Source organism: Odocoileus virginianus, chromosome 14, assembly GCF_023699985.2.
Source record: "Odocoileus virginianus isolate 20LAN1187 ecotype Illinois chromosome 14, Ovbor_1.2, whole genome shotgun sequence".
In the NCBI taxonomy this organism is placed as follows: Eukaryota; Metazoa; Chordata; class Mammalia; order Artiodactyla; family Cervidae; genus Odocoileus; species Odocoileus virginianus.
The window spans coordinates 27,473,620-27,488,662 of NC_069687.1; the positions used below are offsets into that span (position 1 = coordinate 27,473,620).

A 15,043-nucleotide genomic window follows, 5' to 3' on the forward strand; every position below is an offset into this window, starting at 1 on the left:
TCTTACCTTTTTAGGAAGTCACAGACCCCTTTCAGAATCAGATAAAATCTATGACACTTCTCTACTGTGTCATATCCATTTAGGCATACACATAAAAATTTGCATGGAATTTCATGAGGATTAGGGGTACTTTGAATGGTATTATTAACTACGGTCTCTAAAATAAGAATGCCAATCTGAAACAACATAGCTTTCTTTGTACACTTAATTATAATCATCTTTGAGGATTATAAATTCCAGATGTGTATTCTCCACTATTCCAATTAATTCTTTACTTAATCCAAAACTACTTCTCTTAAGGTTCAAGACAAGGTCTTTCAACCTCTTAGAATTATCAGACAGATTTATCACCTAGGATGCTTTTATTTATAAGTAACAGAAAACCCAATTCAAATTACTTTAAACAATGAAAGTGTTTAGTGGTCATATTAAGTCTAAAAGCAAAGTGGACTTTGAACATAGTTTGATTTGGATTCTAGCTATTTCTCTGTAATTTTGTCCTATTCAGCTTTGTCCTTGGACTAGCATTGCCAAGATCACAAAATAGCTGCTGCATTTTCAGGCTCCAATCAGCACGTTACATTCAGGGAGCAAAAGCACCTATGACACAACAAACTTTCAGCAAAATCACAAATGGCCCTCCAACTGAACAATACCTAAACTAATCCTTGTAGAAAAAGTAGTACAAGATGCCAGTATATTTAGGCCTAGACAACTTGAAAGAATCACTGTAGCAAAAACCCAATCAAATCTCACCCTTAGAGATGGATTGGAATCAGTTCCACCCAAAGTCATGATCATTCCCATGCTCCCCTTTAATTTAATCCTTGTTGTTTTTAGTCACTAATGGGAAGTGAATGTCACTCAATCTTGTCTGACTCTTTGCGACCTCATGGACTGTAACCCACAGGCTCTTCTGTTCATGGGGATTCTCCAGGCCAGAATACAGCAGATGGGTAGCCATTCCCTTCTCCAGGGGATCTTCCCAACCCAGGGATCAAACCGAGGTCTCCTGCATTGCAAGCAGATTCTTTAGCAGCTGAGCAACCATATCCAGTTCTTTTGCAGTCCCATGAACTGTACCCTGCCATTCTGTCCATGGGATTTCCTAGGCAAGAATACTGGAGTGGTTGCCATTTCCTTCTCCGGGGAATGATCCCAACCCAGATATCGAACCTATGTTTCCTGAATTGCAGGTGGATTCTTTACCACTGAGTCACCTGAGAAGCCCAATTTAATCCTTTCAATATTTATGAATGTTTCTCACATTCCTTCAGAATAAGAAATCCAAGGCTTTTTAGCCTAGATTCCTACTGTGGTTCTCCACTCCCTTGACATGATAGTTTTGTATAGAAGTATGATTGTGCTTTTTCCTAATGTGTGGGAATCAAGGATCCATAATGAACCCTTAATTTATTTTCAATTCATGTTTCTTTCATTACAGGCACATTTGTTGTCCAAGTCACTGCAACTGATGCTGATGATCCAACCTACGGGAACAGCGCTAAAGTTGTCTATAGCATCCTACAGGGGCAGCCCTATTTTTCAGTGGAATCAGAAACAGGTTAGAATTCCTCTTGCATCTTCTTTTTAAGATCTGTAATTTTAATTGACATGCTCAGCTGAGCTAGCATATTTTTACTAAAAACAATCAGTGTGATTGAATTTTCTTAGATTCATCTCCAAGCACCAGTGACATATTTGTAAACATGACATCCAGATCATTTTAATCAAGAAATCTGACAATGGATCTTTCATCTACTGTGTTTATACAAGGGAGATTTGGAAAAATTACACATTGCCTTATTATTTCTTCCAGTTTGAGATAAAACTAAAAGGCCAACCCCTTTTGATAGCCAAGAGGGTTCTTTACACATATTCTGATTCTTCTTTTTCTAGTCACTTAGTAGGATTACATCTCTCTACCTTACTGGAAAGCTAGATATAGCCATGTGATTTATTTGGGGCAATGAAATGTGGTAGTCATATGAGTCATTTCCAAGCAAAACTTTTAGACCTGGTGCATAATCCACCATTTTCCCTCCCACTTGCCACAGTGATCATGGATAGAAACCAGTATTGAGTGAGTATTCAGCCTGAATGTCTAAAGGTGATCATGAGCAGATTTTCTTTCTGGCCTACCCAGAACACTTTAGTTTTGTTAAGCCACTGAGATTTTACTTTGTTGGTTGTCACATTGTCTAGCTTATCTTAACTGATACCACCCTAAAAAAAAAAAAAAATGTATTTTCTTAACTCTTTTTTCCACATCTCAGTTTTCTGCACTGTCTCCACCAAGTAGCATACTATCTATGATGAATTGTGTTTTAATATATACCACTTGTATTGTATTGTAACTTTGCCTCAAAACTCAGCATTCAGAAAACTAAGATCATGGCATCCAGTCCTGTCACTTCATGGCAAATAGATGGGAAAATAATAGAAACAGTGACAGACTTTATTTTCTTGGGCTCCAAAATCACTGTAGATGGTGACTGCAGCCATGAAATTAAAAGATACTTGCTCCTCGGAAGAAAAGCTATGACCAACATAGATAGCATATTAAAAAGCAGAGACATTACTTTACCAACAAAGGTCCGTCTAGTCAAAGCTATGGTTTTTCCAGTAGTCATGTATGGATGTGAGAGTTGGACTGTAACAAAAGCTGAGTGATGAAGAATTGATGCTTTTGAACTGTGGTGTTGGAGAAGACTCTTGAGAGTCTCTTGGACTGCAAGGAGATCCAACCAGTCCATCCGAAAGGAAATCAGTCCTGAATATTCATTGGAAGGACTGATGCTAAAGCTGAAACTCCAATACTTTGGCCACTTGATGTGAAGAACTGACTCACTGGAAAAGACCCTGATGCTGGGAAAGATTGAAGGTGGGAGGAGAAGGGGATGGCCAAGGATGAGATGGTTGGATGGCATCACTGACTCGATGGACGTGAGTTTGAGTAAGCTCCAGGAGTTGGTGATGGACACGGGTGGCCTGGTGTGCTGCAGTCCGTGGGGTCACAAAGAGTCGGTCAAAACCAAGCAACTAAACTGAACTGAACTTGTACTGTATGGTAAATTCCACATGTATTTTTGCTATCATGTTAGGAGTCAAGTTCCTTTTACACAATTTTCAAGCTTCCATTATTGTTTGGATATCAAAACCTTTCTAAGTTACTATATCTAGTTGGAAATCAATGTAAGAGGTGCAATGAACTTGGAAAGAATCCCAAGGAGAAAGAAAATGTTGAGATTAGAGACAATGAGGATGAAAAATTAGAATTATTCAACTTAAAGGACAAAAGGCTAAGGTGATCTCCTGTATTTAAATAGAGAAGTACTATTATTTGGAGAATAGAAAGCAGTTTCACTTTCACTGGAGCCAGCACTATAGGAATAAAATTGACCTGTTGTCCGAGATATTCTGTTAATAGTAAAGAAAGGTATTTTCAGTTTCATTAGTCATTAAACACTGGAATGTGCCACCAGAGAAGGTTATAAAGACTTCATCAGTGAGTTTTGAAAGACTGTGGTTAATTTAAGCCTAAGCCTTACACAAAAAGTAGATGAAATTTTAGAAGTTCTTTAAGTATTTTATAACTACCTAACAATAGAGATAATTTTTATCTAGCTGAAGAGTGTTGGTCACTGCTAGGACCTGTTGAGCTAAAGTTCACCTCAGCTTTAGGGAAAAGATTCTCTAGGATCATACAAGATGATTATTATGAGAGAACCAATACTGTTTTCATAAGACCATAGTTCTGTGATTTAGAAGATCTTCAGAACATTCGTTATGGTGGGTATATTTGATGAGGAATCAGTGAATTCAATAAAGTGAAACTCAAGAGTCTGTGCAAGTATATGCACATACATATGCATGCTCAGTCATGTCCAACTCTTCTTGACCCCATGGACTGCAGCCCGCCAGACTCCCCAGTCCTTAGAATTTCCCAAGCAAGAATACTAGAATGAGTTTCTGCTTCCTCCTCCAGTGGGTCTACCTATCCAGGGATCGAACCCATGTCTCATGCTTCGGCAGGCAGTTTCTTTACCCCCTGAGCCATTAGGGAAGTCTTTTTAAGTATATATGGCTTTCTTAATAATTTCCTCATAATACACCTAATTGTCTTTTATTCTACTGTGGTATAGTACTATATCACTGTGCCACATGCCAAGTTATGTTTTGCTGTGTCATCTTGTAACACTTAACAGTTATACAACTTACAGTCTGCATTACTGAAGGATGTAATTTACATTCGTTTTCATTCTTCTTGCATTATAGGTGAATGAGTTTGTGTGTGTGTGTGTGTGTGTGTGTGTGTGTTTTAATGTATCTACCTCCCCTATGTGATTTTAATTTCTTTCAGTACAAAGGTTATCTATAATCAGTCATCTTTATGGTCACCCATGACATCTGCATAGTGTTAGGCACATTGTGGGTGACAATCTATATTTGTTTCCATAAATTAATAATTTTGGAAAGTAATTTTTACTACATCCCTTTCCATTTCTGAATTTCATACCCACAGGTATCATCAAGACAGCCTTGCTCAACATGGATCGAGAAAACAGGGAGCAGTATCAAGTGGTAATTCAAGCCAAGGATATGGGCGGCCAGATGGGCGGATTATCTGGGACTACCACGGTGAACATCACGCTGACTGATGTCAATGACAACCCTCCTCGGTTTCCCCAGAGTAGGAACATTTGATTGAATGACTTTCTTCAGGGAACTTTTGTAAAACTGTAACTTTAAGAATGATATTTATTTTTTCTTTATTGTTATTAATTGCCAAAGTTAAGTGAACTTAGTAAGAACTTGTGCATTTATTAAAAATGAGCCGACAGTACTGATGCTCAGTAGATGTAAATGTTTATCAGTAATTAGCTGAGCAGTTGCCTGATATGTCTGTTATTGTAAAAGCAATACCATTGTTTTATTTTTCTTTATTAATAAGACTACCACAGACACAAGTATGCTTGTGCAGAACATATGTTTACAAGCATGCTGCTATTTGTTAGGAAAAAATCGACTGTATATTTTGTGAATTTAATAAGGAATGTAATCTCCTTTAAGTCTTTGCAAGGGGAGGATTTATCATTTTACTGTTTCTAAAAATAAAACTGTAGAAATAACTATGCACTTAAACCATTTGTACTCATAAATAGTTTTCCACACTATGGTTAACTGAGATACCAAAAGTCATCTCTGAAATCTTTAACAATCATGATTAGATAAGAAGGAAGATGAAGGAAGATAAGTGCCCACTCTTAAGCAATACACTTGACCTTTTCACTTATAGACCTCAGTAGGTACTGGTTTTCATGTCATTTTTCTTCCAACATCAAAAGCCCTTTCTGACCATGGTTTCCTAAGTGAAAGTCACTCAGTCATATCCTACTCTTTGCAACCCCATGGACTACACAGTCCATGGAATTCTTCAGGCCAGAATACTGGAGTGGGTACTGTCCCCTTCTCCAGGGGTTCTTCCCAACCCAGGGATTAAATCCAGGTCTCCTGCATTGCAGGCAGATTCTTTACTGTCTGAGCCACCGGAGAAAACTATTTAATACCTGAATCCCTTCTTCTAGGAGAAAATAGTTTCCCATCATTAAGTACAAAACCCACTTATTCAAATGTGGTCAGTTTTTAAACCCAATCAACTGATTAAGAGCTTCTATTATAATGGAGATACACATGGACCAATAAGAAATTTTTTAAAAATTATTTTTATTGAAGGATAATTACTTTACAGAATTTTGTTGTTTTCTGTCAAACCTCAACATGAATCAGCCATAGGTATACATATATACCCTCCCTTTTGAACCTCCCTCCCATCTCCCTCCCCATCCCATCCCTCTAGGTTGACACAGAGCCCCCGTTTGCGTTTCCTGAGCCATATAGCAAGTTCCCAGTTGGCTGTCTATTTTACATATGGTAATGAAGTTTCCATGTTACTCTCTCCACACATCTCACCCTCTCCTCCCCTCTCCCCATGTCCATAAGTCTATTCTCTATGTCTGTTTCTCCATTGCTGCCCTGTAAATAAATTCTTCAATCCCGTTTTTCTAGATCCCATATACATGCATTAGAATATGATATTTATCTTTCTCTTTCTGTCTTACTTCACTCTGTATAACAGGTTCTAGGTTCATCCACCTCATTAGAACTGACTCAAATGTGTTCCATTTTGTGGCTGAGTAATATTCCATTGTGTATATGTACCACAACTTCTTTATCCATCCAACTGTCCATGGACAGCTAATGTCTGTCGATGGACATCTAGGTTGCTTCCATGTTCTAGCTATTATAAATAGTGATTCAGTGAACAATGGGGTACATGTGTCTTTTTCAATTTTGGTTTCCTCAAGGTAAATGCCTAGGAGTGGGATTGCTGGGTCATATGGTGGTTTTATTCCTAGTTTTTTAAGGAATTTCCATACTGTCTACTTTTTTCAAGTATTTAATCATAGTTAGCTAAGTGCAAAAATAGAATAGCTAACTGATTTCTGATTTAACGGGCAGAAGAAAGTTTTTATGAACCTTAAAACATCCATTCAGGAGCCTGACATGAAAAAATCAGGATCACCAACACTTTCTCCCAAAACCTCTTTTCTATGTGGGAATGGCTTGGGGAAGGATAGCAGGAGGATTTACCCATACCTTGTTACCAGGGGACTTCCCCCTCTCCACTCTCTCCTAGAAGAGACTGTGATCATTTCTGCATAATGTCCCAAGGAGAGGGATAGGAGAATACAGGAAGGGATTGGAGGCACCCAAGTACACTTCCACTTCCCTCATAATAAAACTGGCCTCTTTTATCATTGTGTCAAGAATGAGCTCAATACTTAGTGAATTAAATATTATTAAAGTATTATACCTTAGTGGGCTTCCCTGATGGCTCAGTTCGTAAAGAAACCGCTTGCAGTGTGGGAGACCTGGGTTTGATCCCTGGGTTGGGAAGATTCTCTGAAGAAGGGAAAGGCTACCCACTCCAGTATTCTGGCCTGGAGAATTCCATGGACTATATGGTCCACGGGGTCACAAAGAGTCAGACACGACTGAGAGACTTTCACAGATGAGTAGTGACAGTGTAAATTTTCTTTCCAAGGCAATTTGTGTAAATGGTGGTAAAATGTAATGGGCGAGAGTAGGATAACTTTTGTTTCTGCTATTTTGGGGTGGAGGGGTAGTGCTAAGGACATGCTAGCCTGGCATATCTAAATTGAAACTCACATGTAGTCTCCTTTGACTAATTTCCCAACATGAAGATGTAAGAAAAGTGTATGTCTACATAATAGAGTTTTTAATTAGTAGTATAAATATAAGAATGGGAGAGATCCATGTATAAAAAAGACACTAATATTTAAATGAATAAAAATCTAGTCAAAACTAGAAAAATTTCAGAGCTTTATTCCTCAATGTATTTATATATATTCTTAACTGCAACTAAACCAGCTCCACATATGAGTGAAGGAATCTCATCTCTACTTGGATACATTCTCTGAAGTGCTGTAATTTGTTTTCACCTTCAGTGACTATTAGCAATGACAGAAAGAACTCTTAAAGAATACCTAGTAACTGGCTTAAAGTCACAGTTCAAGTTTAATTCTTTTCTGTTCTTTCTGCTAGATTACATTAACAGGAGGCTTCGAAAACTGCACCCTCCTCTAACAGTTCAGGCTTTCTAACAATCACACCGTAAACTTGGAAGCCTACTGTAGGACAAGAAAAATGTTTTCCCTTTGCCAAGAGACAAGTCATGAAATAGAAGAAATATTCTTGACAACCATGAAAGTAAAAACATTAAAGAGACAAGGGCACCATTAATTATTTTAAGGAGAGCACAAATCTGCCTGCATCCATGGTGCTATCTGAACAAACTGCTAGAAAATGGGTTTTGTTTTTATTATGATGGGGTGTAATTAGTCTGTGTTTGACTTCTATCTGTCTGCTAATTAATAGGTACATATCAGTTTAAAACCCCTGAATCTTCTCCACCGGGTACACCAATTGGCAGGATCAAAGCCAGCGATGCCGACGTGGGAGAAAATGCTGAAATCGAGTACAGCATCACAGAGGGAGAGGGGCTGGACATGTTTGATGTCATCACCGATCAGGAAACTCAGGAAGGGATTATAACTGTCAAAAAGGTAATGCATTTTTTAAAATACTGTGCAAATGAAAGCGTTTATTTTTCTCTTGTCCCCAAGTAAAGGGGCAATTACATCTCACATGAACATTCCTCTCAAGTCTTGTTTATTCATTTTTTTAAGAGTAAGAGTGTTGCATGCATTGCACACATGCCAAGATGCTTCAGTCGTGTCCTATTCTTTGTGACCTCATGAACTGTAGCCCACCAGGCTCTTCTGTCCATGGGATTTTCCAGGCAAAAATACTGAAGTAGGTTGCCATTCCCATCTCCAGGGAATCTTCCCAACCCAGTGATTGAACCCGTGTCTCTTATATCACCTGTGTTGACAGACGGGTTCTTTACCACTAGCACCACTGGGAAGCTGAATTTTTTTTAAGACCTAGTCTAATTACATTGAGAGCTCTTTGGTTGGCTTTCAGGGGTTCTCAATAATCTTATGCATTCATTAGTTCTATACTTTTTAATAAATTTGCATTTAAAAGTTCCTAAGTAAATAGCATAAGCAAATGAAACACATAAAAATACATGAATAAGTAATATAAGTGAAGAACAAATTTTAAAACAGTGCCAGACACCGTTTGAATGCTGGAGATGCAATAGTACATTCAACAAAATGGTCTCTGCTCTCATGGAACCACTCTTATGGACAAGAAAGCAAATGCACAAAGAAACACATATAACTACAAATTCCACTACATGATTTGAAGGAAAGGAGTAATACAAGCAGTGACAAAGATGGTTTGAATTAGAGAGAGAAGATATAGAAAGACCACAAAAATAAAGTAACAAAATTTCCTGCAAGCTCTTTAGCTACTTTTTGAAATGCAATAATTAAGATTTTATATTCTGAATTCCTATTTTTCTCTTATGTAGTTAATCACTACTCTGGAACACGCACACAAAAACTTTATGTTCTGAATTCTTATTTGTCCCCTATGTACTTATTTACCCCCAAAATTGTCATGGAGCAGTATACTAAAATATGGCAAAAATTAAAAATCAATAAACTGTGTGCTTCAAAGCTAAAAATAATATTAATTTTGGTTACTGTGTTTAATGAGTTCACTTTTATCATGTATCGTGTCGTATTTTCTCTCTCCTTTGGTGTAATGTTTTATTTGCTGGTAAATATAAGCATAGGTGGACGTAAATAAGAAGAAAAATTTTCCTCTTAAGCTTTGGATTGTATGTCTTAATATCTGGAAACACAATAAAACATGTTTCAGTGACATTCAGATCAATGTTTTATACTATAATATAATTAGGAAGCCCATTAGTGTGCATTAACCTTTTTAATTTCTTGGTGCCTTATCAGATTCATGCTGAAATTTTGCCTAGCCAACTAAATCACATTCACTAACATCTTGATTAATTGTGTTTCTAGTGAGCCTTGTCATATTATCATCTAAAACTAAAAGTCAGCAATAAGCATTTGGGTTCACTATGTCTCCAGAAGCAGAGAGACTTCTACAGACCTCTGACAACAATGATCATTACTTTCTTTGGCAAGTAATTAGCCAGATGCCCTTATCTGGATATCACTTGGAATATTTTAACACCTCATGCCAAAAACAAAACAACAAAAAACAAATTTTATTTTATCTGAACAAGGAATAGGAAATTAGGCTGCAAACCAGCAACTCTCCATCCTAGCTATGATCTTAGTTCCTCCACCAGGGACTGAACCCATGCCCCCTACATTGGAAGCACAGAGTCTTAACCACTGGACCACCAGGGAAGTTCTCTGACAAATTTTAAACACTCAGTGACTGTTCAGTTAAAGCCAAATGTGACAACAGCTGACACAGAATGCTGTACTACATATTTGCCAACCTGCCCCTGGTGTGGCTCCTGATAGTCAAATATAAGGACTTTTATAAAAGGGTCTGTTTAGGTTCTCTCCCGCTTCCAGTGCCCTCTCCTGCCCATCATAAACTTTCATTCCTGGTGCATGATTTCTGCCCACAATTTCATCAGGATTGTGTGGCATCTGAACTCCAGTGTCTTTTCCCAACATTATGCTGTGTAGTAATGTCTCAAAGCAATATGATCACATTCATTTGTCAGTGGTTTGCATTAAAAATGGCTCATGTCTTGACTTTCTGTGTCTTGACTGCTTTAAATATGTCATTTCTTCCTCCCCTCACTTCCCACAAGCTCTTGGACTTTGAAAAGAAGAAAGTGTACACCCTCAAAGTGGAAGCCTCCAATCCTCACGTTGAACCCCGCTTTCTCTACCTGGGTCCATTCAAAGATTCAGCCACGGTGAGAATTATGGTGGAAGATGTAGATGAGCCTCCTGTCTTCAGCAAACTGGCCTACATCCTGCAAATAAGAGAAGATGCTCAGATAAATACGACAGTAGGCTCAGTCACAGCCCAAGACCCAGATGCTGCCAGGAACCCTGTCAAGTAAGCACACTTCTGTGACATGTCTCTTCCATAAGTTTGTTGATTTAAATTAAAATAGTCACTTGTAAATTGGAAAAGATGAATCCTTTTTTCCAATTAGTTGTATCTTCCTTAAAAAAACATTTAAAATACTTTTACTACCTTTATACTTCTTGCATGATATAAAATATTATTTTAGCAACTAAACAAACCTTAAAAACTCAACATTTGGGAATTGCCCTGGTGGTCCAATGGCTAAGATTCTGCCCTCCCACTGCAGAGGGAATGGGTTTGATCTCTGATTGGGGAACTAAGATCCCGTATGCCTTCAGTCAACCCCCACAATTATTTTTTTAATTTGGGGAGAAGGCATAAAATGAGCTGTAAGGAGTTTATTGCTTACAGGGGAGTGGTACAAGGTAATGCAGTTGAATGGACTGGGATTTCTTTTCAGGTCTTAGATTTGTCAAAGTTGGTGAAGGAAGCACTTTTAACAAACAAGGCACTGGGCTTGAAAGTCTGTTTTTCACGTGTGGAAGAACCTACCATATAACACTTACAGGCAGAATTATGCTCCATTTGGATGCATAATTTTCTTTTGCAGACATGGATAAAAACAAGCACAGTTTCATGATATATGTCTGGGAAATCATGGGGAAATTAATAGAGTTGAGTCCAAATATATACCAAGTAAGCAAGCTCTATTTTCCTTGTACACCTTCACTGTAAATTACGTTGTAAGAAAGCCTCATGGCTCTTTGAGACTATCATTGCATAAGTATGCTAGAATCTTATCATGAAAGCACTGGAGTCCACAACTTCAAGCCTTTACCCATAGCTTAGTTGACTCACTGAGAAAAGTGCTAAACCAGAGTATTATTGTGTCAATTACACCCCGTGAAGAAAGTAAGCAGACTGAGAAATTGTGCCAGTGAGTCCAAAAATCTCTGCTCAGGGCATTTGCCATGTGCCAGGCCTGTTCTAGGCACTAGGGATATGAGTGAGAACAGTACCCAGTCCTGAATGCAGGGAGCTTGCATTCTAACCGGGGATGACAGAAATGAGCAAACAATAAATATGTGGGCGTGTTAGTTGCTCAGTTGTGTCCAACTGTAGCAGGCTCCTCTGTCTATGGAATTCTCCAGGCAAGAATACTGGAGTGGGTTGCCATTCCCTTCTCCGAGGGATCTTCCCGACCCAAGGACTGAACCTGGGTCTCTTGAATTGCAGGCAGATTCTTTACTGCTTGAGCCACCAGGGGAGCCCTGTGATATGTCAAGTGACACTAAAGCATAAGCAGCAAAATAAGACAGAGAAGACAAAGGGTGGGACTTCCCTGATGGTCCAGTGGTTAAGACTCCACACTTCCTGTGCAGTGGGCTTGGGTTCAATCCCTGGTCAGGAAGCTAAGATCCCCATGCTGTGTGGCACAGCCAGAGGAAAGAAAGAACACAAAGGCATCTGGATACTGTCTTAGTGCAGTCAGGCCTGGCCTTGTTGGAAATCATTTGAGTAAAGATTTGAATGAAATGAAGGGATGAACCACATTGATATCTGGGGAAAGAAGGTGCCAAGAAGAGGGAAAAGCAAGGGGACGATCTGATATCAGAGCTTGCCTGGCATATGGGAGGAGAGGCCAGCCAAGCTGAGAGCAGTCGCTGATGAAGAGAAGTAACGGTATCAAGCATCAGGCAACAGAGAGGTTCGGTAGGTGGTGAGCGAGGCAGGTCCTACTGGGATCTGTGGGTCCTCGCAACCACTGGATTTTATTCTGATTGAGGTAAGAAGCCACTGGCAAGCTTTGAGCAGAGTTAACTAATCCAAAACTACTCTCTCAAAGGATCACATTGGTTGTTGCGTGAAGAATATTTTTTTTGCAGATGAAAGACTGAAGTTCTAAGGCAGTTGTTTCCTAACTTTTCAGCCATTGAGTCCTTTGTTCAAATGAAACCTCATGGCAAGTCCCACATCTAAAACACAGAAATGCCTGGCTTATTTTCAGAGAATAATTTTAAATCTCTGGGGAAAGAGACTTTGTTGTTTTATCATTCTACTGGAATATCTCCTTGAATTGCGTGATGGGCAACCCAGAGTAGCCACATGAGAGCTCCATGGGTCAAGGGTTTTTCCATATACATTTAACATTATTAATAAGGAAAATGGGCTTCCCAGGGGGCACTCATGGTAAATAACCCACCCACCACTGCAGGAGACATACCAGACATGGGTTCGATCGCTGGGTCCAGCTGATCTGGAGGAGGGCATGGCAACCCACTGCAGTATTCTTGCCTGGAGAATCTCATGAACAGAGGAGCCTGGCGGGCTACAGTCCATGGGGTCTCAAAGAGTGGGACACAAGTGAAGCCGCCTCGTACAAAGCACGTAGCACACACGCAACAAGGAATTTAAACGATGGCCTTTTTCTTATACAACATGAATAACTTTAAGTACTTTCACAGCGTGCTTTTACTCAAAGTTTGTATATTGCATAAGAAAACAATCTTAGCAAGTCAATATCAAGACCAATTAAAATGTGCTAATGCTTGAAATTTATAAATACAAAGTTTGATTACTTCTTTGATCAGTCAAAATATTTTTAATGAAAGAGATAATGTCTTCTTGGAACTTAGGCTGCATTTTTATATCTCTTTTACTTTTATACCACATACCACTTTTACCCATTGTATTTATTTTGTTTCATTATAGGAAGTAGTTAGCTTGTCAGAAGCTAGGTTGGCTGTCAACTAATTTTAAAATTTTTTCTGCCAGTCTTTCTTTGGTACATATGAATTTCATGTATAGACATAGAGATAAAAATATATATAGATACATTGGTACATAGATGTATATTCCAGTGGTTTCTTTTATAGGAGAATTAAAACTGATTCTTATATTCAGAAAGTACAACCATATATAGTTTTTGGTTATTCAAGACATAAATATGGAACAATTAAGTGTTAGATGCCATCTTAAGTGTATAATTATACTAGAGAATTCTTCCCCAAACATTATCATTATTTTAACACAAATCTTTACTTCTTCAGTCACATAAAATAATTTTCTTTCAACTACTTTATGCCACAAGTGTCCTTTGATTTACATGGAAGTCTTATGAAATGTCACTCTGAATACTTATTATGAAAATTTTACATGCAAATACATTGTATTTTCCTGACCCACAAAGCTCCCTTCAGGGTACATGAGAAGACAAATTACTGAATCACAGAATACAGTAAAGTTTGAGGGGAAAAAAGGAGGTACCTAGCAGATGATCCACTTTAATCATGATGAATTGATTACTGTTTTCCTTATCAAATATTATTACAATTAATGTGACTGACAGTAAATTTCTGGATATAAGTAGAAATTACTTTGGAAAGAAAAACAACAAATAAATGAGGCTTTGTGTGCCTCAAGTGAGACATCTTTCCTAAACAATGTAGACATTTTAGGTCTTCTAATGATTTTAAATCCCCCAATCAAGGAAAGAAAATAATATAGAATTATTATATTTCCTAAATTGTCCTCTCTCTTTAAAATCAAAAGCCACCTTTAGGACTTCTCTGGCAGTTCAGTGGTTAAGACTTTATACTTCTGCTGAAGGGGTCATGGGTTTGATCCCTGATTGGGGAACTAAGATCTTGCATGCAACACTCATGTCCAAAAGCATTAAACAAGTAAATAAATAAAATGAAAAGCCACCTTCAACTAAAAATTCCTCACCCTTTATTTCAAAGCTTGATTGGAAAATATGAGTACTTTTAAAACTTAAAACCATAGCAGGAAGGAAACAGACAAAGAACAAGAAAAGATTACTGCTGGGTATAATTGTTATAGCTTATAAAAGCAATAAGCAGCATGTCTTAAGCTTGACATTTTTCATGAAAGAAAAATATACATTTGTAGAAAATTATTAAATTCTTTACAAAGGCTATGAATACTGAGATTTCCTTTTTGGTAATCATGTCCTATAAATATTTATCATCCTGAAATTAAAAATGAAGCAAGTTGATCAAACAAGTTCAATGCAATTGGTTAAATTCTTAATAAATGTTGATTCATGACATAAATGACAAAACAATAGCTCTTTCATCTGTTTCAATACTTTTAACAATAAAACACTAGATTTATATAAACTGAAACTAAAATTCCAGGTTGATATATATGTATTCATTGTGAACTTAATTAATTCTCTTTAAAATCGGGTTTAAATACCCTACAATAATTGAATATCTATTTTTAGACATCTGCTAGATGATAAAAAGAGATTTTATTAAGATAACATATATTGTTTATTATAATTCAATAGTAGTACTTTAAAACAAAATAATTGAAATAGAATCTTAGAATATAGTACACTATTTGCAAGTTAGTAACAAGTTTTTTTTTAATGCATAATTCCACACATGTATGACTAGGTAAGACATTTACTTAAAATATATTTCTATTGAGCTGACATTTTAAAATCTCCTATCATGATGTACATTTTGAGAATGCAGCT

The 15,043-nt window shown here is 37.5% G+C and overlaps 1 protein-coding gene across 2 annotated transcripts in view; it reads left to right on the forward strand.

The window, feature by feature from the left end:
* Positions 1–15,043, forward strand: part of CDH6 (cadherin 6) — a 136,648-nt gene that overhangs the window by 108,260 nt on the left and 13,345 nt on the right. For both annotated transcript variants that reach the window (XM_070476524.1, XM_070476525.1), the window contains exons 4-7: positions 1,445–1,564; positions 4,526–4,693; positions 7,963–8,150; positions 10,310–10,563. In XM_070476524.1, the coding sequence (XP_070332625.1) occupies positions 1,445–1,564; positions 4,526–4,693; positions 7,963–8,150; positions 10,310–10,563 (730 nt within the window). The remainder of the gene's footprint in view (positions 1–1,444; positions 1,565–4,525; positions 4,694–7,962; positions 8,151–10,309; positions 10,564–15,043) is intronic.